This window comes from Phasianus colchicus, chromosome 12 (genome assembly GCF_987193195.1).
Source record: "Phasianus colchicus chromosome 12, bPhaCol1.hap1.1, whole genome shotgun sequence".
In the NCBI taxonomy this organism is placed as follows: domain Eukaryota; kingdom Metazoa; phylum Chordata; class Aves; order Galliformes; family Phasianidae; genus Phasianus; species Phasianus colchicus.
The window spans coordinates 3,665,159-3,688,011 of record NC_143447.1 but is presented as its reverse complement, the minus strand read 5'-3'; the positions used below and the strand labels follow the sequence as shown (position 1 = coordinate 3,688,011).

At 41.5% G+C, this 22,853-nt stretch overlaps 1 protein-coding gene across 1 annotated transcript in view; it reads right to left on the bottom strand.

Moving 5' to 3' along the window:
- ETFA (electron transfer flavoprotein subunit alpha) overlaps nucleotides 1-22,853 on the bottom strand; it is a 29,903-nt gene that overhangs the window by 787 nt on the left and 6,263 nt on the right. The window contains exons 3-11 of the mRNA XM_031616359.2: nucleotides 21,113-21,194; nucleotides 20,938-21,020; nucleotides 19,263-19,362; nucleotides 18,111-18,221; nucleotides 16,199-16,300; nucleotides 15,154-15,222; nucleotides 14,350-14,432; nucleotides 3,873-3,938; nucleotides 248-328 (exon numbers count right to left, since the gene is read on the bottom strand). Of these exons, the coding sequence (XP_031472219.2) occupies nucleotides 248-328; nucleotides 3,873-3,938; nucleotides 14,350-14,432; nucleotides 15,154-15,222; nucleotides 16,199-16,300; nucleotides 18,111-18,221; nucleotides 19,263-19,362; nucleotides 20,938-21,020; nucleotides 21,113-21,194 (777 nt within the window). The remainder of the gene's footprint in view (nucleotides 1-247; nucleotides 329-3,872; nucleotides 3,939-14,349; nucleotides 14,433-15,153; nucleotides 15,223-16,198; nucleotides 16,301-18,110; nucleotides 18,222-19,262; nucleotides 19,363-20,937; nucleotides 21,021-21,112; nucleotides 21,195-22,853) is intronic.

The window sequence follows — 22,853 nt, the reverse complement described above, 5'->3', positions numbered from 1 at the left end:
TGCAGTTTTTTTTTCTCAGAACGGCTCACATTCAGGAAATGTGAACACAGGCAGGCTGATGCAAAACCCACCCTTCTCAACTTAATGTTTGTGGGGACTGAGTTTTGAGACTGAAAATAATGAAGTTGTAAAGCCAACTCTTGTGCAAAACAGTCCAAAGCAAACACTCCATTAGATTCTATTACCTATCTAAACTGTCATTGGATCTGCCAGCTTTCTCTCTCCCGTGCCCAAGGCTGAGCCTCACCTGAAATAAGTCTGCCACCAATCCATAGTCTGCCACTTGGAAAATTGGAGCTTCTGGATCCTTGTTAATAGCAACAATGGTCTGCAACAAGAGGAAAGCACCACGTGAACACTGTGATCACCGTGTAGGGCAGATGGCAGAGACAGGCCTGTCCTGAGGAAACGGGCTGACATTGCTCCTAGCTCTAGAGGCAGCAGGTAATAGATTGCAGCATTTAACAGACATCTTCCCATTCTGCTTTTAAAACCAAACCCAACCCCCACCACCTCTAAAAGCCCACCATCACAGGAGTCTCCAACACTGAGCCAAGCAAGTCCTAAAAGCAACAGCAAAGTATATTCCTGCAAAATCCCTTCCTCGCTCACATTATGCAGGGGCTTTTCTCCCTTGGTGAAATTAAGTCTGGAAAAAAAAAACTACAACAGATTACCTGCAATATTTAAGCCATAACATTACAGAAATAAATCAGAGGTAGCACTTACTAAAATAAATGTAACACAGCCATGCCAAAGGCCCCCATACTTACAGCAGGCCGTGTAATTTATTGTGTCACACAGCAGAAAAATGCACGTGATCTAAATCCCAACACAGCAGTCCAGAAAATGCCTTCCCCAATTTGAACTCTTTCATAAAAGGTAAATCCCATCGTAAATGTCTGTGACAGTTTCCAGCAAAATAAGTATGGGTGTCCAAAGCTGAATCTCCAACAGGATGGGGAGACTCCATGAAGGAGGAAAAAAATTAATTCAAACTAAGCAACAGCTCGTAAAACGATCCTAACACCCGTTGGCCTAAACCACAGCAATCTGCCATTGCCTCTCCACCTCAGTGCTACCACTCAGATTCGAGGCAACAGATTCCCCAGGACAGCTCTAACCAACATTTCCTCTGCACACCTACCTGCCATTCCCAGGTAGCCACAGTTCATGGTTCTCATATGCTTTGCTCCCTCCACCGTACTTGCCTGACAAAATTAATGGCTCAGTAGCATACATCAGTGGCAATAACTCAGAGATAAAAGTTCACAAATCCCGTGTTTTTAAGCCTACAGAAACCACCTTCTTTCACAGCTCATTTGTATCCCATGACTTGCTGTAAAGGAGAACCACATGGTTTACACAACAAGGCAGTACCTACAGCAGAGCCCTGCTGCTGCCTTCTCGCCAGCTCACGAGCGCAGAGCTGTACTACCTGCCCCCGACACGTTCCTCTCAAAGCTTTTCATTTTCTATTTCTGTTACTCCTTTTCCAAATGCAGCCTTTGCTAACAGCTCTACAGCGCAGGAAGCAAAATCCAGGTTGTGATAGCCAAGGATATTAATTCAAAAGACTTCAGCTGTGCTCTGAGGCCCCACCATGCGTTCCCAGAGCTGCTCCTGGGGATACAAGAACTCATACCCTGCCTGCAGTGGGCAGGACAGTCTGGCTGAGGTGGCAGAGAACACAGCTGGCTGTGCATCCCCAGCTAGCACTGCTGTGGGCAGGCAGCTGGCCCAAGCACCTGCCTCACCAGGCACAAGGGAGAGGTGTGCAGGAACTGCAACTCTCAGAGCTTGTCACTTCACCACGCAGCACACCTCCAGCCACAAAGCCTGCAGACTCAGCTCTCTGCCCTTCTCTCTTCAGGCCCACAGCCCTGGAAGGCTCAATAGGAAAGGCTGTGTCACACTGACGAAAACAAAGTAGCAACAGTTGCTTGAAAAGCATCTGCCTTCAGCTGCAGTTGGCAGCCCAGGCCCTCCTCTGCCTCCTCTTGCTGAAGGGACTTTTTTAAGATCTGGTTCTCTACCTCATCTCCGCAGTCAGACTTCCCACGCTAAGAAGAAAACGCATCACTTCGCTTGCGACAACTGCAACAAACTTTTTTAAGTTCCATCTCTTAGAAAGAAAAGATACTGTAACTACCTCAGGAGGGAATTAAAATATGTAAAGAAAGCAGCAAGGACTTGCCAGGCCTCCTCCAAAGCTGCATTTTCTACCTTGCTGTAAGAGGACAAAAATTATTCGCTTCACTCTGTATAAAGCACCAGAACACTTGGGAAAGCATATCCTGAAGTGTGTGAGTTCACAGTGCCAGACAGTGCACAGTGCCAAGAGGAGGATGGGGGACAATCCAGGGGCAGTTTCCACAGCTGCAAAACTCCTGTTTGTATAAATGGGAACTTTTCAGTAACTCCAACACCTGCACTCAGGCTAAAAGGAAAGCAGGATCCACTTCGAACACGTGGAAGTAAAACTGAATTTCAGAATGCAGCTATTTGTTTACTACAGAAAAAGTGTTATCTCTGGGTGAAAATAAACCTAAGTACGCTTCTCCTATTGACCAACTTTATCTTATTTGATACGAAAACAGCTCAAAATATCAAACATGGCACTGGAAAGGCAAAAACAGCAGAGGTTTTGCTGTGACAGCACTGCACCAGCACTGCTCCTGCCCATGCTCCAGGCTGACTCTCTGCTCCTGATGTCTCCCCTGTTGCTGCACAGCACGGAGGGGAGGCTGCACTGACCCTATTTCCACTAAGGCCACTGAGAACACACTGCTGCAGATGCCATTATCCACACCTCTATCTCTTCTCAGCAGTGACCTTCAGCTCTGCCCATCAACAATCCTTAATTTTGGCTGTTTCCTCCTCAACTGAGGAGATGAGTGAGAATAGCTTGCGTCCATTTTAGAAGGGGAAGACCCAAAAAAGGCTGCTGCACCCACATTTCCCCCCAAAAAACATTTGATTTAAATATTATGTGCAAAAAGAACAAAAAAGCAGCACGGATCACCCTATTACGTAGATTGGCTACATACAGTCACGTGAGCTCACTGCAGTCTATCACTGCACAGACACAAAAGATGATTTTAGGGATCTGTCTGCAAAGTTCTGCCCATTTTTTCCTCTGTTTGCGATGGTTTCACAAGCTACTCCAATTCCTGGCTGCCAGAAAGCAAAACCCAACCCAGCAAAGCTTCTGAAAAGTTCCCTGGAAGTAGAAAACTAAATCAATCCTTTTTCTCTACAGCAGCTCCTCAGCAGGAGGCAGGACAGCTTTTATTTTATTTTGGTTTGGTTTTAAGTGTTTGGCACCTGACAGTGGGACGCAGCAAGTAATTCTGCTGTTCTTTCTAAACATTGCACTGTGGACCAAACTGGCAATTCCAGTTGCAGATTATTTGCTTCAGCAACTAATGAGTTAAACCTTTTAAAGTTTTACTGCCATTTTATAATAGGTTTCCATTTGAATAGCTAAATGCAGGAATGTCAGAGACATCTTTTACTTTATGGAATAGTAAGTTCATAATTCAAATTACACATTGTTATGCATGAATTAATATGTCATACTCTGAAATAAATGCAAATGCATCTATTGTATAGAATTCAGGCACGTGTGCGTTGTCTTTTGTTGCTGTTCTTTAAATAAATAACTGAATTAGCTCTTGCTTAATACTTCAGGCTTAGTGCAGCAGTTCTACTGCATTAGGTGTTCCACCACAACCTCACTCAGCAAGGCTTAGTGAGGCACGTTTTAAGGCAGCAGACAAAGTGACAATTGTAACATTGGAAAAAGTGGAAAGAAGTAAACTCTCCTCCTTCCTCAAACATCTCTTCCAGCACACCCAGCTCTGACACACCTTGCTGTCCTTCATCCCGGCCAAGTGTTGGATTGCTCCAGATATTCCCACAGCAATATAGAGTTCCTAAAAGAAAACAAAAAGGACACGCTGTCAGTATTCACGACAGTTTTGGTCAGCTCTCACAAGCCTTGCTCAGGATCAATTACATACAGCAGATTTTATATGACAGCGGTTGTCTATATTAAATGCGGCTCACGATTGGTTCCCTTTCCCACTTCGGGATGCAGTTGTAAAAGGAGAATCCCAAAGGAGCATCCAGCAAAGACAGATTAGAAAAAACAGAGATCTGCATCAAATGGAAGGGCACTGTTCAGACAGAGGAGAGGGCAATCAGTGCTACTCATGACCCTAGGGATGGCCAAAACAAATACTGAGCAAGATAACCTACAAATGGATAATGCAGGTCCTAAAGAGAAATACAAGATTTTTTGGTCGGAGGCCTCCACGACCCTCCCAGGGTAAGACAGAACACACAAAGCTGGAATTCAGGTGCTTACACCTTCAAAAAGTTTCCTGTATGGCAGGATAAAGCATTTCAGGCACAGAAGTGGGCTACCACAATTTCCACTTGCAGTGACAGTTTCTATTACTCAGTCCAAACCTCAACATATACATGCCTTAAAGCTTTTCTCCCTCCCCATTCACTACCAGCTTCTGTGGTGGACGAGCGAAGAAGTGCTCAGGTAGGCACCACACCACGCAGGAAATTGTTAGACTCTGCCACTGCCAACCTGGCATCTCCAAAGAAACTTAAAACAGGTGAAGATTTATAAGCAAATCGCTCTGCATTGACATGAATTCATAGCAGGAAAGCAGCTTTCAGCTTGGGCTGAAAATTAGCCCACCCAAAACCATACATATGTTCAGCTCAGTGACAGGTCTTCCACCAGCCAAAGTCCAAGCAGCACTCAGACCCACAGCACTCAGCTACCTGATATTACAGAAGAAAAACAAAGGAATTACTTCTCGTGCTCTCAGTCACAGAAGAGGCAACTGGAGCACACGAAACCAGCTGGGGATCCTCTGTCAAACCAATTCAAACGTTGTATTTGTATGTCCTTATGAAGACACAAACTTAAATATTTAACAGAATTTGTTTTTCATCACCACCACAGTTAGCTGGCATTTAAGAACATACAGACCTAAACCAAGAAGAGATCTTTGGAGTCAGATGGAGCAAGTGGGAGAAAAGAGATCCTGTTCCTCCACAACTTAGGATGTGCACTACAGTTAAGCAGCTTTTAACAGACCAAAGCACAGCTGTAAGACAGTCACCAACTCCAGAAGTGGCTGGAAACGAAGATGTTCCAATGCAGAGAGAAGGCAGCCTGCATTTTCCATACAGGCTGATAGCTGTCATATCAACTGCAGTACAGAGATGACTGCTTTCTGACACGTCTACAGCTACAGACTCTACCTACTGCATTCGCTTTTAAACAGGGACAGGTAAATGAAGAATAGCTTGTGCAGAAAAGCATGGGAGATCTCCTGTAACAACTAAGTGGGAGGCAGACAGCAGGAATCAAAATATCTCCTATTAGAACGGTCTGCTTTGAAACTAAAGCACAGGATCTGGTCTGCACTAAAGCATCACAGCTGTTGAAGAGACTCAACAATTTGAGTCTCCACTGCTTCTCAGTGCATAGTTTGGTACTGGAGGTCAACTCACTTTAACCACAGCTGCGCTGTAATACAATATGTACATATAAGACCTCATAGTAAGAATGCAATATTTTAATTATACCAAATAAAAGAACAGATGTTACAGAAGAAATCGCTGTAACATCATATAGTCCTTAATATAAGCTCTTTTCAAAAGCACATTACTGTAATATGATTTTTTTTAGAGCAATTCATTAAATGCCAGTCATCCAGACTACCAGACACTCTTATCACTCTGTTTAACATCATAAGGTTCAGTCCTTGGAAGGAATCCAGCTAACCAGGAGCCAGATGCCTATGTATATATTTGACTAAAATATCTGGAAAAGACAAAGATGCTTCATTAAAAAAGACATTTATAAATTACCAGGCTCATCTCAAAAGCCTTCGTTATGCCTTTAAGCCGTGCCCTTCCAGGTTACGTGCTCTTGGCTCTCCAGCAAAAACAACTGGATGCTCACTGCCTTCCAGCACCAATGGTGGAACACCTCAGTAACGTTTTCACACAGGTAACATGTGACAGTATGCTGCCTAACAATAGTCCAAAGCTGTACCACAGACATGATGGCTTAAATCTTGATTTATATTTATTCTACTGTCTTTTAAAAGGGAAAAACGAGACCTGAATGATAAGGATTTGAGACTGCTCAGGTCCCTCCGAGGAAAAAACTCAATTACACATCTGGAGAGGTCAAGAAGGCCTCCAAAATTCTGATCTCTTTCAGTCCCTCTCAGGGTAATCCCCTAGTTTTGATGTTTCCCCTGAAATCACTGACCTCTATCCTGGCTTTAGCTGAGTCCTAGCACTTGTGCTGTGGTAGTGCTCACAGTCCCAGGCACCATAAAGAAGAAGAGGGAGGAAGCTGGAGAGCAGAGCAGTGCCACAGAGCAGCCACAGGGCAGTGGGACTCCAATTACCAGCACGTGATCATCGAAGCAGAGAGCACATGGGGTCTGGAAGAAGATCTCAGCTCTTCAGGGCTCATCTATGGGAACACAGGCCAGGGAACAAAGCAGCACGGTACGCTGTGCATCACATCTCTCAGGTGCCAACAAAGATGGCTTTACAGCAGCTTCACATTCCTGCTTTTCAGAGCCCTGGAAGCTGCTCTAATTACTGCTGTCAGGTGATTGATCTGCAGCCAGCAATTAGAGGCACTTATGCCAAAGTCCAGTGTGTGGAGAGGCATTTCTGCACTCCCTGGTGCTTGCACATGGGCAGGCTCACACTGCTGCCAGCACTGTGCTGCACAAGGAAAACAACACAGGAAACAGACACGGCACCAAAGGGCTCCCTGCCCTGTCTGAGATGAAGCTTCATTAGTAATTTAAGTGGAAAAAAGGGAGAAAGCATAGTTTTGGTTGTACAGGGACGTGCCAGAGAGAACTGCCTTCCCTCACAGTAACTTAATTTCACATAGAAAATATTTATTACAAATATGTCAGTGTCACACCACGAATCTTTTTATGCCACTGTGCATGAAGTAGAAAGCAAGCAGCCAGGAAGTTGAACAGACCAAACAGCTCAGAAACATATGGAGCAGAAGGTGAGGAGGCACAATCAGGAACTACCTACACTAAATACATGCTGCTGCAGAAAAGGCTTCTTGTGTCAGTACCAAGACAGCGTGAAGGCAGGAGCACCAGCACACAACATCCCCTTAAGCTTCTCACAAGGACTACAGACAAAGCTGATTCTGCCAGCAAACCTGCACACAGCAGCAGTGCTTGACTGTGTCTTGCCACACTGCATCCCACAGGGCACTACTGGGAGGCAGGGCCTGAATGGTCTTGCCCATATCAAAGGCAAGATTCCAAATCAAGAACCCAACTTCTCTCATTTGCCATATTAATTATTAATCTAGCACAGTTTTGTGGGTTTTTTCCTTCCACAAACTCTCACAAACATGACCCCAGTATATCTTGTAGGGAGAGGCAGTGTATGTTAACCATTTAGCCATCCTAATTCCCATTTCTGGTGGCATATAACATTACTTCACTTTTACTGATGAGAATATTTTAAGACACCTTAGGCTGCCTCGAGGCAGCTGGGGCTACATTTGTGTAGGAGAATGACAAGTACAGCTTTTAGCTGCAACTTACAGTGATTTTGAATGCTGTAGGGTACAACAGTGCATCTTTCACAGGTGCAGCACAAGAAGAGGTGGTTACGCAGCAAGAAGGCTGTCAGCTGCTATAGATTTGTGTGTCAACCTTTGAATTACACTGAAAACCTTCAGTGTACATCAGCTGATCACCCTATCAGTGGCACGCATTTAAACAAGCTGCTCTGATAAACTCCTTAGGCACACGTCCTCTTTTTAAAGGCAGCTCATTTTATTTCCTTTGCAAGAGTGAAAGGACAAAGGAATGAGAAGCTGCTGTAAGAACTGCTTCATACACGAGATTCCTTCCAATTGCAAGCTATTAACCAAATAAAACGTAATTTTATGTGATTACACACAGTTATTTTTTGTAAATCCAAACGTAACTGGAATAAAACGTGAGCTAGCTTGACACAAGTTCTGATATCACACTGTACATCAAACAACATCCTGCACTCAGCAGCAATGCTGTCCAATATGCCCCGTTCAAGAAGGGCACGTTACTAAACTGCACTCCAGCTACAGGCTCTTCTTCACTGCGAGTGCCTCTGATGAGACAAGCTGTGTAATTACTCTTAAGCGTGGTTAGGGTGTCTGCTGGAGTGCAGGGCCATACAGCAATTTCTTTTTGCTCTCGAGGGAAAAGCACATCAATTGCTTTCAGCTAAATGCACTCACATATGAATATTTTAGTACAATTTAATGTTTCTGCACCAACCCCCAAGGAGCAGTGCATCAATTTGTGAACATAGTTTCCTTGGAGTTAAAAGCTACACTGGATAATGCAGGATGAAAGGGGTTGTCAATCCTTGGCTTTTTAGCAAGTCAGAGAAAGGTAGTCTGTAAATTCAGTCCCAGCTGCATACAAAGTTTGCCACTATAAAGCTACTTTTCAACACTAGCGAATTATGAGATATTCCTACAACTTCCCAAGCCCTGTCAGTTTTCCCAATGTTCTTTCCACCTGCTCACTACCGACAGCCCAGCCATTATACAACCAAATGTGCACCTGCTGGACCATTCATGACACACAAATTTAATGCACAAACACCACGTTCCCACAAAGAAGCCAGCTGAAGGTGTGAGAAACTAAATAACGTATCACACATCTGAAACGTGTGTGTGCAACAAATTAGGAAGTAATGAACATCTTATCATTAAAGCAAGAAGTCAGTACCAGCAAGATGACAGGGGCTATGCTTTTCATGGACCTGAAAGAATGAATTTGCTCACTGCTTTGTTAGAGACTTTATGTAAGAGTCAGAGACCAAAAATGAAGTTAAATAATGGAATAAAACACACCTTGCTTCAGTTACCCCACACTGCAAGAAGTCTGTAGCTACCTACTAAGCAATAAAATCATACTAAGCAATAAAAAAGCCATAGAGCCTGGCTAGGTGAACTACTTTGTCTTTTGTGGCAAAGCAACCAAGAAGTAAGAAATACAATAATAATGTCAATAATGCAATAATGTGATGCTGCCTTCCCCTTTCCAACTACTCCCAAAGCAAGAAGATGACTATCAACTGCTAAAAAGCCACTTGCTGTACTTGCTTTAGAGCCTTCTAAGATACTGGAGTATACATGAGCTCAGAAAGCATCCCATTGCTTTGTAAGAGAAGTGGAACATGAGGATTTCCACCGACCACTCTGAGGCTTCATGTACCTCACTGCCAGGAAGTGCTCCCTTGTTATTCTGCTTTTCTTTTCCATCCATCCCACTCCATCATTTTCTACCTAACATAACACACTAAGTTGTAAACCTACCACCCTTTCAATGCTCCTGCAATTTATAATGCCTAAGGAGAGCCTCTGGTATGAAGCTGAAGCATAAGCACTGAAGCTGAGGAGGTCAGCAAGCTTCCTCCCAGTGATCATACCAGAACTGCACTGACACTGAACTCCCACGTGCCTCCCTCACCTGAGATTTCTCAGCACATGCAATGTCCAAGAGCAGCTGCCTTCTGTGCAATCACACCATGCTTCTAGCACAACCATCTCATCTGCTGTCAATTATTACTACAGCATACATTTCCTCACTCCTGCCTTCCCAACTTTTCCATCTCAGTTTCTTGTTACCCCTTGCTGGAACAGTATGCTGTGCTCAGCTTTGAAAGTAACAACTGCAAGTGAACACCTAACTGAATGGATCTCTGGCTGGCTGGGTGGCTCCTCTGCACTGCACTGCACCCTCCTTGCCAAAAACCTGGGACAGTGAAGTCAGGCCTTCCAGCTGTGGCCCACAATGGCTAACCCTGGATGGACACCTTTACACTTATAATTGTGAAAGAATGGTGTGGCCACGTCTTCCTCACTGCCAGCTAGCACACGTGTAAGGAAAGCTGAAGCAGTTAGAGAGCTGAACCCTGAAAGGACTCTGACTTGGAACACTGAAGAGATTCAACTAGAAGGATGCACTTCCAGAGAGGAGATCCTTCTGAAGTCCAGAGGATAACAGCCTGAAATGACAACACTTTACAGAAACAAAAAAACCAAGAGAGAGGATCCCATTATGATCCCACCTTTGAAAGCTGAAGAGAGACTATAATTCCACATACTAGCACTTCGTAGTAAGGCGTTCACAAGAAGGAAATCTTCATCCCAAACCAGCTAAGCTGCACATCCTTACAAGCTCCTTTTTACTTTGATAGAAACTGCATACAGCACTGAATCTGAGAACTGAATTTTCTTTTTTATGCACAACTGCATATAGAAAATAGCAGAAAACAAATGGTTTCTCATCTTTTAAAAGCACACTCTTGAAATGCTTGTCACTGATTAAAGTCACTGAATATACTATTTTTTAATAAAGTAACACTTTACAAATTAGTATACTCACTTATGCTGAAATGTCCTTATTTCCATCTCACCAAGTAATGCACAGCCTTCCCTTTTCATAAGACAAAATGCTCAGAGAGCTGCAATCATCTAAAAATTAGCAGGTCAAACCAAGAAAAAGCTATTAACAGAAACAAATGTAATACACTCACTGCTTTAGGAGCTGGAATAAAATTATACAAAAGAAATATTACCAAAAATCCAGGCTAAACCAACAACAAAAAGCATAAATCCCAACATAAACGAGAAGCTTACAGAGACTTGTGGCTGTTCTGGAAGTGGACACGTACTGTAATAGGACTAACTCTCAAACAGAAAGACAGTGAAACTTCCCTCCTTAATCAACTGCGTTCTATCATTATTTTAAGCAGAACAACCTGAGGCATTTCCCTCCTGGCAGTTTGTTCATGTGTTATAAAGTGAGAATTTGAGGACAGCTGCTGCAAGGTTTTCATGTCCTGTGATACATTACCAAAACTGTGCTCTTCAAAACCAAAGTCTGTTAGGGAATTACTGAAGGACCAACAACCAAAATTATTCTTCCTTCACCAAAGTCCCAACAAAAGCAGAAGGGAAGCAAGCACATCTTGTAGATGATTACCTTCTTAAGCAGAGATCAGACCAGCAATGCTCCGCACACTCTCCCAGCAAAAGGCAGCAGCAAAGCACCTCCCCTCCTCCTGAATTCCTAACCAACTCTTTTTGCTCCTGGGCTCAAAAACAACCCATTTCCAGTCCTATAAAAACAATGCATTCCAGTCCTCCATTGAGCCTGGGCCAGAGGCTATTAATAGAAGAGCATACACTGCCATACTTTCCCAACAGAAACCAACAGCTGCAGGGGAGAGCAAACACATCTCTAACTCCAACTGCTCCTCATATCCAAGATTCTTTCCCTGCTTAAAACTCACGTGCCCAGACGTGTAAATCAGAAATCAAAACTAACCACAAAAACTCAGGACTCTGTTAATACAGCTGATCAACACGCAAAGCTGCTTTGTTGTTTTCCAGACAAAACGTCACAAGTTCTCTCAGAACTCTTCTAGGAGGAGGAAGCAGTCATTTTCTAGAGGATTGGTAGAGCAGCCCAGATAACCTTCAGCTGACCAAGAAAGTTCCGTTCTACTTCAAGTGAACTCTCTTCCACTGCACAGACTTTTATTCTAGCTAAAGAACCAAAAGGACTGTGAAGGAACACTGGGAATGTGAAGTCAACAATTTGCAGCTTTAAATCTTCTCACGATTATGATACTGATTCTTCACACTGAAAAAAAATCATAATCTACTCAACAACTCTGAGGGCTTAGTATCAATTCAACCTGCCATTCCATTCCCACGTTGCATTATCACATGTCCAAGTCACTGTGAGCTGTCCCTGCAGGTATTTCTAGCTACAGGTAATACCCAACAATTGGAAACAAGGAGCACGTCATTTTCAGCACTTCAGATAACTCACTGCTTAATAGTTATTAAGGATATGGGAAGATGAGAGAGTAATGCATCAAACTGCTGACAGAAAGGCAGAGCACCTTGTAATAGTAACAGTTAGGATTACTTACTGACACAACAGTGAAATACACATTCATTAGTCTGGGAGGTTTCTGACAACACTGATGTGGTCCTGTGATGTGGCTGTGTATTCTTCTGACTTTCACACATTGCTATGATCTATCTGTGGTAAGCTTTAGCATTATTTCTTCATCAAAAATTAGCCTTTCTTTAAATTTCAGCATAACTGTTTATGTGCCTTCAGCTCTAGAAAAAACATTCACCTATAAGCCTTGACACAACTCACAGCTGAGCTACGTTCAGATTAGCATTTCCCCCTTTATCAGTGGAAATTTAGGTAGTGAAAAAACTAAGGACATTCAGTTTCAAGCCCTTTCAAAATATGCAGTTAAATGACACACAGCATACTGCCTTGGTCTTCAAAAGTTTTGGTATGTGACAGCTCACTGCCTTTTGTGGAATCTACAATTCCGTATACGTTGCTGTTATATTTTCTGTGCTAGTGTTGATATGATTAACTGGATAAACTCAGTTTGCTGAGACCAAGGTGCAGTTGTATACTCAACCCAATGCCCAGCGTGTGATCTAAGAAAGAAGATCACATTTAAATACAAAATTCTTTTAGCAAAGAGAAAGTATTATGCTGGGGATTAGAGATAGATTGTGCTATGGTCAGGCAGTGGAATGGGCTGCTCAGGGAGGTGATGGAGTCACTGACCCTGGAGGTGTTCAAGGAATGGATGTTGTGTTGAGGGACACGTTCAGTAAGAACTATAGGTGATAGGTGGATGGTTGGACTGGGTGATCCTGTGGCTCTTTTCCAGCCTTGGTGATTCTATGATGCTATGGATTCTACATTCGATACCCAAAGAAAAACATCAGAAAGAAGAGTTAGGGTTGTATATGAAACTGATACAGCTTCACAGACGTTGATATCACAGCTACCAAGATTTTGGAAGAACACAACATGCAAACAAACTGCAAACTTTTATGTTTTCCTTAACTCTCATGTTTTACATCTGTTCTTCAGATCCTGTTTACCTTGTTTTGTTTTTAAAGTTGGTTATCATACAGATTCACAGCTTAATCACTTCTCTGCCTAGAAATGTCTCCATTAAGCCCTTCGGCAGAACTATCATTGGAAGGCCTCCATCTTGATGAGGACTTAACTAAAAAAATCAACAAGAATCACTGTTCACATTTCAAGACAGAAGAGCTGAGAGGCACAAAGTACCCTGATCAAGAAAACCCAGCGGGAAGAAGTGACAACAGACTGCAGGAAGCCCAAATTCCTGTCTTTGAGATTTCCAAGTACAGCTCTATCTTGTCTGATGTATTACTGGAAAAATAATAGTCACAGTTTGGTTTGACACGGTCTTACTAAACCATTAACAAGTAAGAAGTTGCTCACTGGAACCTTCTGCTGCCATAAACACCCATGAGACAACTGCTTACTGAAGGACTTTTTGCTTACTAGGTTATCAGCACATGCATCTGATATTCACATGGGCCCACGCTGTTGGCCACTCAGCATCTCCTCATTTCAGGACATGCTAGCATTCATTCTATCACACACTGAGATGAGCTCCACTTGCACTTTCCTGTTTTACAAATGCTCAATTGTGTTTTTATCTGTATTCTCCACATTTCACTGGTTCATAAGGAACAAAGAAAGTGTCTCAGACTTCTATAAGAGAGCAAGCCACCCCTTCCCTCCACTGACCCAAAAAGACACATGGGGACAGAAACCACTCCTCCATGATATCTGGATGCACAGCAGGAAAGAATTACTGCAGGTAGTTCTCCAAACTTAAGATACTTACTAGAGTATGCTTCTCCTGATCCCACCTCACAGCAGCCAACTTGCAGATTACTTCTGCCACAGGTGCCTTGCATTTTTATCTTGTACAAAAATTTTGCTTAGAATGTAATGCAACAACAAAGTTATAGCTATCAAAACTTAAAAATGAAGCCATCTTCTAAACAACCTGTAAGAAGGTTTTCCAGAGACCACACCACACACCAATATAATTGAAAGTTTATGCTGGCAATGACACCTTTTGGCTCATTTATGATGGCTGTCAGAAAACTAAAAAGAGATTAGCATAGGCCACTATAAAAAAAAATCTCGCTTGCAAAACCTCTATCAAAACTGTCTGCAGAAAACTTGGACTACAGTGGAGACTTACATCACAGCTTGCTGCTGTAGTTCTTGCAAATGCATGTTTATATGACAGTATCATGCCAGACACACAAAGGTTTTCCTGTTAGGTTCAGTAGAGACTTAGTTCATCGCTTTGAAGGAACATGTATACTAGAAAACACCACACTTCTCTTATGAACTATATTTCCATACTTACTGGTGCTACTATTTTACCCGTCTGTCCAACTTGCATGTCATTAGGAACAAAGCCAGCATCTACAGCTGCACGGGAAGCTCCAACTAGTTGAAAGAAAATATTTCCAGTGTTTTCTTTTAAAATATTAGCAACTCAAATTCATACCACCATAAAAGCATATGTACTTTACTGAAGAGTCCCACACATTAAGGGCACATATTTAGAAAGTTCCCTCTAAAGAGCTCTTAAAGTAATCCCTCTCCATAACAGTGGCAGAAATTTCCAAATACTAAATGCTAATGCACTTCATAAGCAACAGGAAATCCTTACTCCCAGCACCAAAAGGCCATATATTTAAAACTGAGGATTTCAGTCTGGCATATTTCCATTATTTTTTCTTGTTGCTATGTCAGAAGAGGATTTTCCCATATATGCCTTCCCATAACATTCCAGCAAGTTTTAATAGAACACGTTATTCCATCTTATATCTTATCACTTACATCAAGTTCAGAAGTCAGACACAGTAAAGCAAAATATCAAACTAAACTCAAAAACACCACGTGGATATTTAGTTGGTGAAGCCAACAATTAGAAAACAAAGCCACTCATGTAAAAATTCTACTGATTTCTAAATGTAAAATCTAATGCAGTTAGCACAAGCAGCTCCTCCTCCTCCCCCAACCTTTAAGTAGCACATTTTGCTGAAACATTGCATGCAGTTGGTTTTCTCCAACTAAAGGAAAATCGTGGCAAAAAGAACCACTCAAACCATAAGAACTGTGATTCTGTACAGTTCTAAAAATCTAAAAAGGGGGATGAGTTTACCTGCAGCGTTCAATTGGTCCGCAAGATCATAGAGCAACTTAAAATTTTCACCACTCTTTAAGCCTCTTCCTTAAAAGTTAAAAAACAAAAAGATGATGAAGAAAGAGTATAATATGCTCTAGGATTTTTTGTTACACACATAAACATTGTTTTATCATCTACACTTGCAAAGGCACAAAGATATGTTTGCATTGGTTATCCTTGGATACAAAATTAAGTAGTGTCTGACACTGTGAGATTTAGCTCTTTTCTTTGTGATAAATATTTCATATACAAACCAACACTACTCTCACTGTTTATTAGCATCATCAAGCTCCTCCTTTGAAATTAGGCAGACAGGATTTTTGTGCTCCCCCTGCTGGCTTTAGGCATAAAGCTCTGCAGTAGGGTAACTAAGGGCTTTTATTATCTTTCTGCATGCACTAAGTAAGAACAAACCAACAAAAGATATAAGCCTAAAGAGCAGACTACAAAAATAACAGCTTTTAAAATTATTAAAATCATTATATCATGTTTGGGCTGCCTGCAATCATTAGGAGTAATTTTAAACCAAATAAACTTTCATCTAAAAACACTTCACTCTGTAATTTTAGAGAGGCTCCCCAATTATGACAATGATCTCAAAATGCCTATTAGCATATAACAAACTTTCCTGTTTTGCCACTTTATGATATATAGATGTTGGGTGTCTTCCCACTGTCTTCTAGGTCCTATTTCAAAAATGCACCAAGTCAGTGTTTCCCTATAAAATGGCCTGGGTTGAAAAGGCCCACAATGCTCATCTGGTTCCAACCCCCTGCTATGTGCAGGTCACCAACCAGCAGACCAGGCTGCCCAGAGCCACATCCAGCCTGGCCTTGAATGCCTGCAGGGATGGGGCATCCACAGCCTCCTTGGGCAACCTGTTCCACTGCCTCACCACCCTCTGAGTGGAAAACTTCCTCCTAATATCTAACCTAAACCTCCTCTGTCTCAGTTTAAAACCATTCCCCCTTGTCCTATTATTTAGTTGAGCTGTACCATCACAGAAATGCACACTACTTACCACCTGATACAACCACTCTTGCACTCGTAAGCTCAGGCCGGTCACTTTTTGACAGCTTCTGCTCAATCCATTCCGACAGACCAACAGGTGCTGGAGGGGTCACTGTTTTAAGCAAGTTAAAAAAGGATCCACAAGAAAAAGGATAAAGCACGTGCTTTCAAACCTTCCGAACTTCAGTTTAAACTTCATGCACAAGTTCACTGTGGAGCCAGATCTACCACAAGATTTTAATTGCCATGGATAATTGCTCTACGATTCTGAGTTTCAAGCCTGCCTTATTATTTGTGGTTATTTATCCTGCAGTACAAGACTATTTTATGAAGTTTTATGTACATCGGATCGTGCTAAATGAAGGTCTGCTGTATAAGCAACATACTGATATCAACCCAAAATAATAACCATGGCTCTTTTAAAAGACAGGCAATCAAGCCAACCACGTAGGTTGCTCCGAAAGTAATGCCTCCTGTTTATTTCCTTCGAAACTACAGTAGCTACAAAGAGCACAATAACATCATTTGATAGAGCAAATTGTCAGCTACAAAAGTCTTTCTCTCAGCAACATTAGTTGTGTCCTTTTACCAGCAATGAACAAGAGCCTTTATGCTGCACTCGTGAAAACCTGCACCAGCAGAGGCAACCCATTGTCACTGTTGCCACTGCTGGAACACACCACCCACTCCTCACTGTGCTCACATCCACTGTCTGGTCTCCAAAAACATTCAGCAAGAAGCATCAATGGGTGCCTTTTTTTTTTTTTTTTTCACATGGAGGAATTCAGTTCCACTCCTTTGCTTCCCATGCACTTCCACATCAGGAGTCGTTCTGTCAGGGTGCCCCTCTGCTGCCATCTGTCATGTGGCAACAAAACATAATGGAATACTGGTGGGAAGGTACAACCTCTGCTGCCATACCACCAAAATCCACCTCTGATTTGCAGACCAACATTATCAAACAGGAGGCATTACTTTTGGAGCAACCCTTGCAAACAATGCAAAGACAGCACAGTATGCCAATGTCAGATCTCAAGCAGCATGTCTACTAACTTCTATGCAAGTCAGGAAACACACGATGGTTCTGGGGCACGTACTCATGGCTCCCAGACAAAGGTGAGGACTGCGAAGGTGACGTATGGGACACACAGCACGTTACTAATGATTGCTTCTGCTGGACTTACAGCACTGTCATAAAAGGGCCCACACTGAAAAACAGCAGAGGTGATCAAACCCTGGGACAGGAAGCCCAGAGCAGCTGCTGCCAGTTTCCACCTGTGGAAGTATTCAAAACCCAGTTGGATGCAGCCCTGGTGAACTTGCTCCAATGTCGCTGCCTGAGCAGAGGGGTCTCCAGAGGTCCTTTCCAACCTAAACAATTTCATGACCCTGAGATTGTGGATTTCTCTACGATCCAAACTACAGAGATTTCATTAAAATAACCATTTAAACTGATATAAAACAACAATGGAGTGTTCTCAATCCAATTTCAACTACCACTAATTTAGCTCAATGCTATAACGAACTATCTCAACTGCAATACGACCAAACAAACCAAAGCTGTGGGCTGCCAGCAACTGCAACTTGTGCCCAATTCTGCTGTGAAAAACCAACCCAGCTATTCAAACAGCACTAACTTCATAAGGAATAGCTTCGAGATTGCCATGGATGAGATTTAGGCAGTGATTGAAACAGGCACAAATAATCTGTGCAGAATCTGACTGCTTCAGGACGAAGAGAAAGTGAAACGACAACTCTTATCTTCCCCTACCAGATAACAACAACCAAGTACCAATATTTAAAAGCAAAAGGCTAAGATTATTAAATTACTATCAATTTGCTCTGACAAATACTTGTGTGGAACATCAGCCCTCAGAAGAGAACCAAACTCTAAGTAACAAAACACAAGAACAAATGCTCACCTTTCTCCACGCTTGCGCTGCCGCCGCTCGTTGGTGCAGCCTCAAAAGATGTTCCCCGTACAGAAAACACTTTAACTGCTTCATCACACTGGACAGTGCAAAGAACATTTCCTAGTGAAGAACGATCATGTTTTTACAGAAGACATCACAAACATGATATAAAGTTCCTGCCAAAAATAAAACTTTTAGATGATGAGAACTGGGAACCCAAGCGCTCCATAAGCGTTCATTTCCAGTGTTTTGGTTTACTTTTAACCCCATGTTTCTGCAGTATGACAAAAGTTACTTCATTTTTAAAGCATACAGCACATTTAAATCACCCTCTGCAAATGGTTTCACATTTCATAAGGAAAAACACACCTTTGAAAGCACTGTTCTTAAGCATAAGAAAGATCTGTAATAATAATAATATATAATACTGTTGCATGACTTTGTGTTTTCTGTCAGACTGCATAAGGTGGTTATTTTCACAGGCTGCAGAGAAAACTAAACTCAAGAAGTGCTAAAATATCAGGTATTAATAAACAAAATCATCTTGAAACTGTCAATTACTGAGAAGTAGCTAAAAAACAACACGAAACCACCAGCTGATAATATAACTCAAAATACTACTTTGGTACAGCCTTGTACAGTAGCATTAAGAAACACAAGCTAAGGAGTCCATCTCTGAATTAAAACCAAGGGGCAGAACAGAGTTACAAAAAAAAAAAGGCTGATAAAAGAATTACAAATTACATCAATTAAATATTATAAATAATCAGTGCAATGTCTTCATAATTAGAGAAAATAACCCTGTGGCAGCTCAAATCAGAGCTAATGGAAGTCATATTAAATAATGCCAGGCAATTAACTTAATGTTTTATGTTTTACAAAATCAAATCAAAAATACATTAAACAAAAAAATTGAGTATGTATAAAGGATATTGAATTCTACTAATTAAAGTGAAAGAACTGGCTTCCATCTAAAATCCTACCAAAGTTACCAGTGCTTGGATTCTCACAAAGAGAGCATGATGTTGGATTTTTAAGCAATTTGGATTGTAAGGTGAAAATTCCTAAAATATTCCAGTGTTCTAACAACTGGACTATAAAAAGTTACCAGTATTAGGTACTTTACTGCATGAGCACCACAGAGCAGTTGTTACTGCTTACCTGCATAGATAGTTCTCACAAAAGTGTTGGGTGATTTAATCTCAACGATGTCAGAAACAGGAGCAACATCCAGCTTAGCAGCCACTCTGGGAATAAGATTCTGCAAGTCAAAGATTAAAAGTCAGCAACGTAAATGCTGGTATCTGCACACTGCACATGAGAAAATGCAAAGGAAATAAGGTGAAATGCACAGAATATTTAAATAAAGGAACCTTTGCTGACCTGATTTTAAGCTCACAGATTGCTGTCTGTGATTAAGAAGGCACATACAACTGTAACATGACTGCTACTCACACAGCTTTAGCAGCCAAATAAGAACCCAGTGCTGTAATAACATTAGGAATGTTATGATCCTTACAGTAAGTAACCCCCTAATTGAATATCTTAAATGAGGAGGCTTGTTTGCTTCAATAATTTAGAACTGAATATAGATGCAATTTACTCGGAAAATTGACAATTATGGATGGCTGAGTTCTTCTAACAGCACTTCAAGAGAAAAACAAAAAGTATCTTGCAAGCCATTTATCAGAGACAACAGCAGGAGGAAAACTCTACTCTCCTACCCAAAAAAGCCAAAAATTTACTATTTAAAAATTACTATTAGAATATATATCCCTTTATTCTGAAATTAGCTTAGAGAATTATTTAGAACCTTTGGGCATGGGGAAAAGGATAAAAAGAGCAACAGAAGGCATTGAGAAATTAAGGACAGCAAGAGCTTAACTTGGTCTCTCTCCCTCTCCTAACCTGAGCCCTGCTCAGTCATCTTTACAACAGCCACTGCTTCACTCCTCTAGTAAAGCACTACTTGATGATGGGAGCATAAGCTTTAAAGCAAGATATTAACCTTTACTAAGACACTGCAGATCACAAATAAATGAAAAATGAAACGACTACGATTTAGGGCATGTAAGGATTTCTCTTAGCAAAATTACAATTATGTGGATTGATATTGATTGGAAGTAAAAATAGAAGGAGGGCTGATGTCATTATTCATTCCACGCTGGCAAGGTTTCTAAAATGTCCTTTTTTCTCTAATTCAGCTGCACCACAACATTACCTGATGTCAGTAACTGAGGCTCTCCATATATTTAAGCACATTTTTAAGTACGTACTTGACAAAAAGTTCTGAAAAATCCTATTTTCTTCACAAAACATCTTGGCTAGATCTTGGATCTGTATTATTTATATATATTTACAGACATTTTAATCTACACGACCTACATCACTGGTGCAATTCCTCTCCAAGAAGAATTTGCTGCCAATAGGTCTGCACGCTTTCATTTCAACATGAAAACTACATAACAATCCTAACAATATTAGAAGTGAAACAAAAGTCACCGAAAACAGTTTACCAGGTTTTCATCCCCAATTACTGCATTTTCATACTGCTTTCAGACACCTTTAAGTACTTTGTGTTCTTACACATTTCATACGCTTTGCCCTACGCACATACAATTAGCTGGCTACTGCTAACGAGCCTCTCCACTGCCCCTCAGTTCATCTCATAAGAGAACTCAGAAGCAGCTACTGGCTTCTTCAGTGCACTGCTGACACGTTTTTAGGAAACTCTGAATTGTCCAGGGCTGATCTACAGACCCCCTCTCAGGCACACATGCAAAAATGCCTCTATCTCTGTTTGCAAGAATTGTTTGATGCGTTTTGATTTACTCACCTTCCCAAAGGCAGACGCTCCAGCACAAATGTGAGTGTATTTAAACTGTTTCTGAGTTTCCAAAACCAAGGGAGTCAGCTCCTCTGAGAATAAAAATACAAGTTTACAACTATTTTATCATCAGCCACAAATCCCAATGCTGCTTCTTTGGTCAACAGATAAGAACGAGTCTCACCTGCTAGAAATCCCTTGTATACGTCGTGCTGAGCCACAAGGACTTTTGCAACACCCTGCACCTTGCTGAGTTCTTGTGCTACCTGTGATTACAAACCAATCATTATTAGATGATACAAGAGCACATGGAGGCTTCAGCCAGACTCAGAGCTCCACGGTGGCAAGTGTCACAGACAGACAGCAGGAGATAGTTCCTAATTAGTCCCTAATGCAAACTGCTCGCTGTCTATAGATTAGTTCAAACTGGAACACAAAAGCACATCGTTTCAGAGTTAGAACAAACCTTACAGAAAGAGCTGCAGATCTTCTGACTCACAGCACAGCGCCTTACAGGGCAGTGCAAACCAATCCTGGCAATAAGAGAACCACAAAGCAACACAAACCTAGCAAAGATTGCCCCATACAAGAGGCTACACAGCCAATAATTATCTCACTCCAAGATAATTACTAAGCATTCTAACATAATCAAAGACAACAATCCTATATTCTTTTTACAGTCAGTATCTACTTACAGAGGCACACCATGCAAATAAGAACGTACAGCAGTGTTATAATCTTTGCCCAAATTTCAGCAACAATCCTTTGCAGCTGACTGCCCATTGATGTGATGTCTATTTTCAATGCTATCTTTATCCAATTTTGTCCTTTGTATTTGCAGAAGTGAAGTTTAAATGATGAAAGGGCTGTTACAGATCAGAGAAAAGACTGACAGCAATGTCTGGAGGCCACATGCATCACCACCAAACTAATGCAGTTTTACTAAGTTTGCTGAGAATCAGCTTTAGCCTTAAAATTTAACCAGAGGAAACAAACAAATAGTCTGTAGCAGTTGCTACAGACTATCTGAGTAACTGGCTCTTTTGTCCTACTAACACAGACTCTTATAAAGCTTAAAAAAATAATCAATTTCATTTTCTGTGAAGAACTTTTTCCCCAGCATGACATATATTGCCAAACAGACACCACATACTTTGGTATTGAACCCCAAACAAATGAAACATTCCCAGTCATTGTTCTACTACCTAAGTACCAAAAAAATCAAATAAGGAAATCCACAGACAGAGAAATCAAGCTTATTTTTGTTGTTGCTGTTGTTTTTAACTTTCTTAATCTAGATAAATATGTCTCCAGCCTCAACCTTGAGCATCTGAGTCTCAGTTTAGAATCAGCCTGCAACAGTGAGTAAGGTTTGTTCAGTTACTTGTGAATTAACTGCTATGACTGTGCCTCGTGCACAAGATGGTCTGTGGCCCTTTCAGAATCACAGTTCCTAAGCAATAGCCTGATATTAAAAAATTAGGCTTAGTTATACTTACTTTTCTTGTTCATGTCAGACTAGATCATGCTGGGCTAAGAGTGCCTCTTACAAACTAATGGTACACTGTCTCCAGATTTTGCCCTTCACAAAAATCAGACTAACAACACAACAGCTAATACACGACTAACTCTTACTTTAGACTTGAGCTATATGATAAAGTCAAGAAACACTGATTTCAGATTTTTGGATTGCAGACACTCTTGTTACACTACCAGCAGTGACCATTAAAAGGCTCAGAAGCCTCTCCTGACATTGTGCCCTTTCATTTCTGCTGATCTCTCCTTGCACAGTGCAAGGTTTTTTCTCCCAGGTTCCCAGCGCTGCATTATTTACCTTTCAAACTTTACAGGAGAATATTGTTTTAAGAGTTAATTGTCCTACAGTCTTATAAAAACGTGCTTGCTTAACTTGTAACAGCTTATTC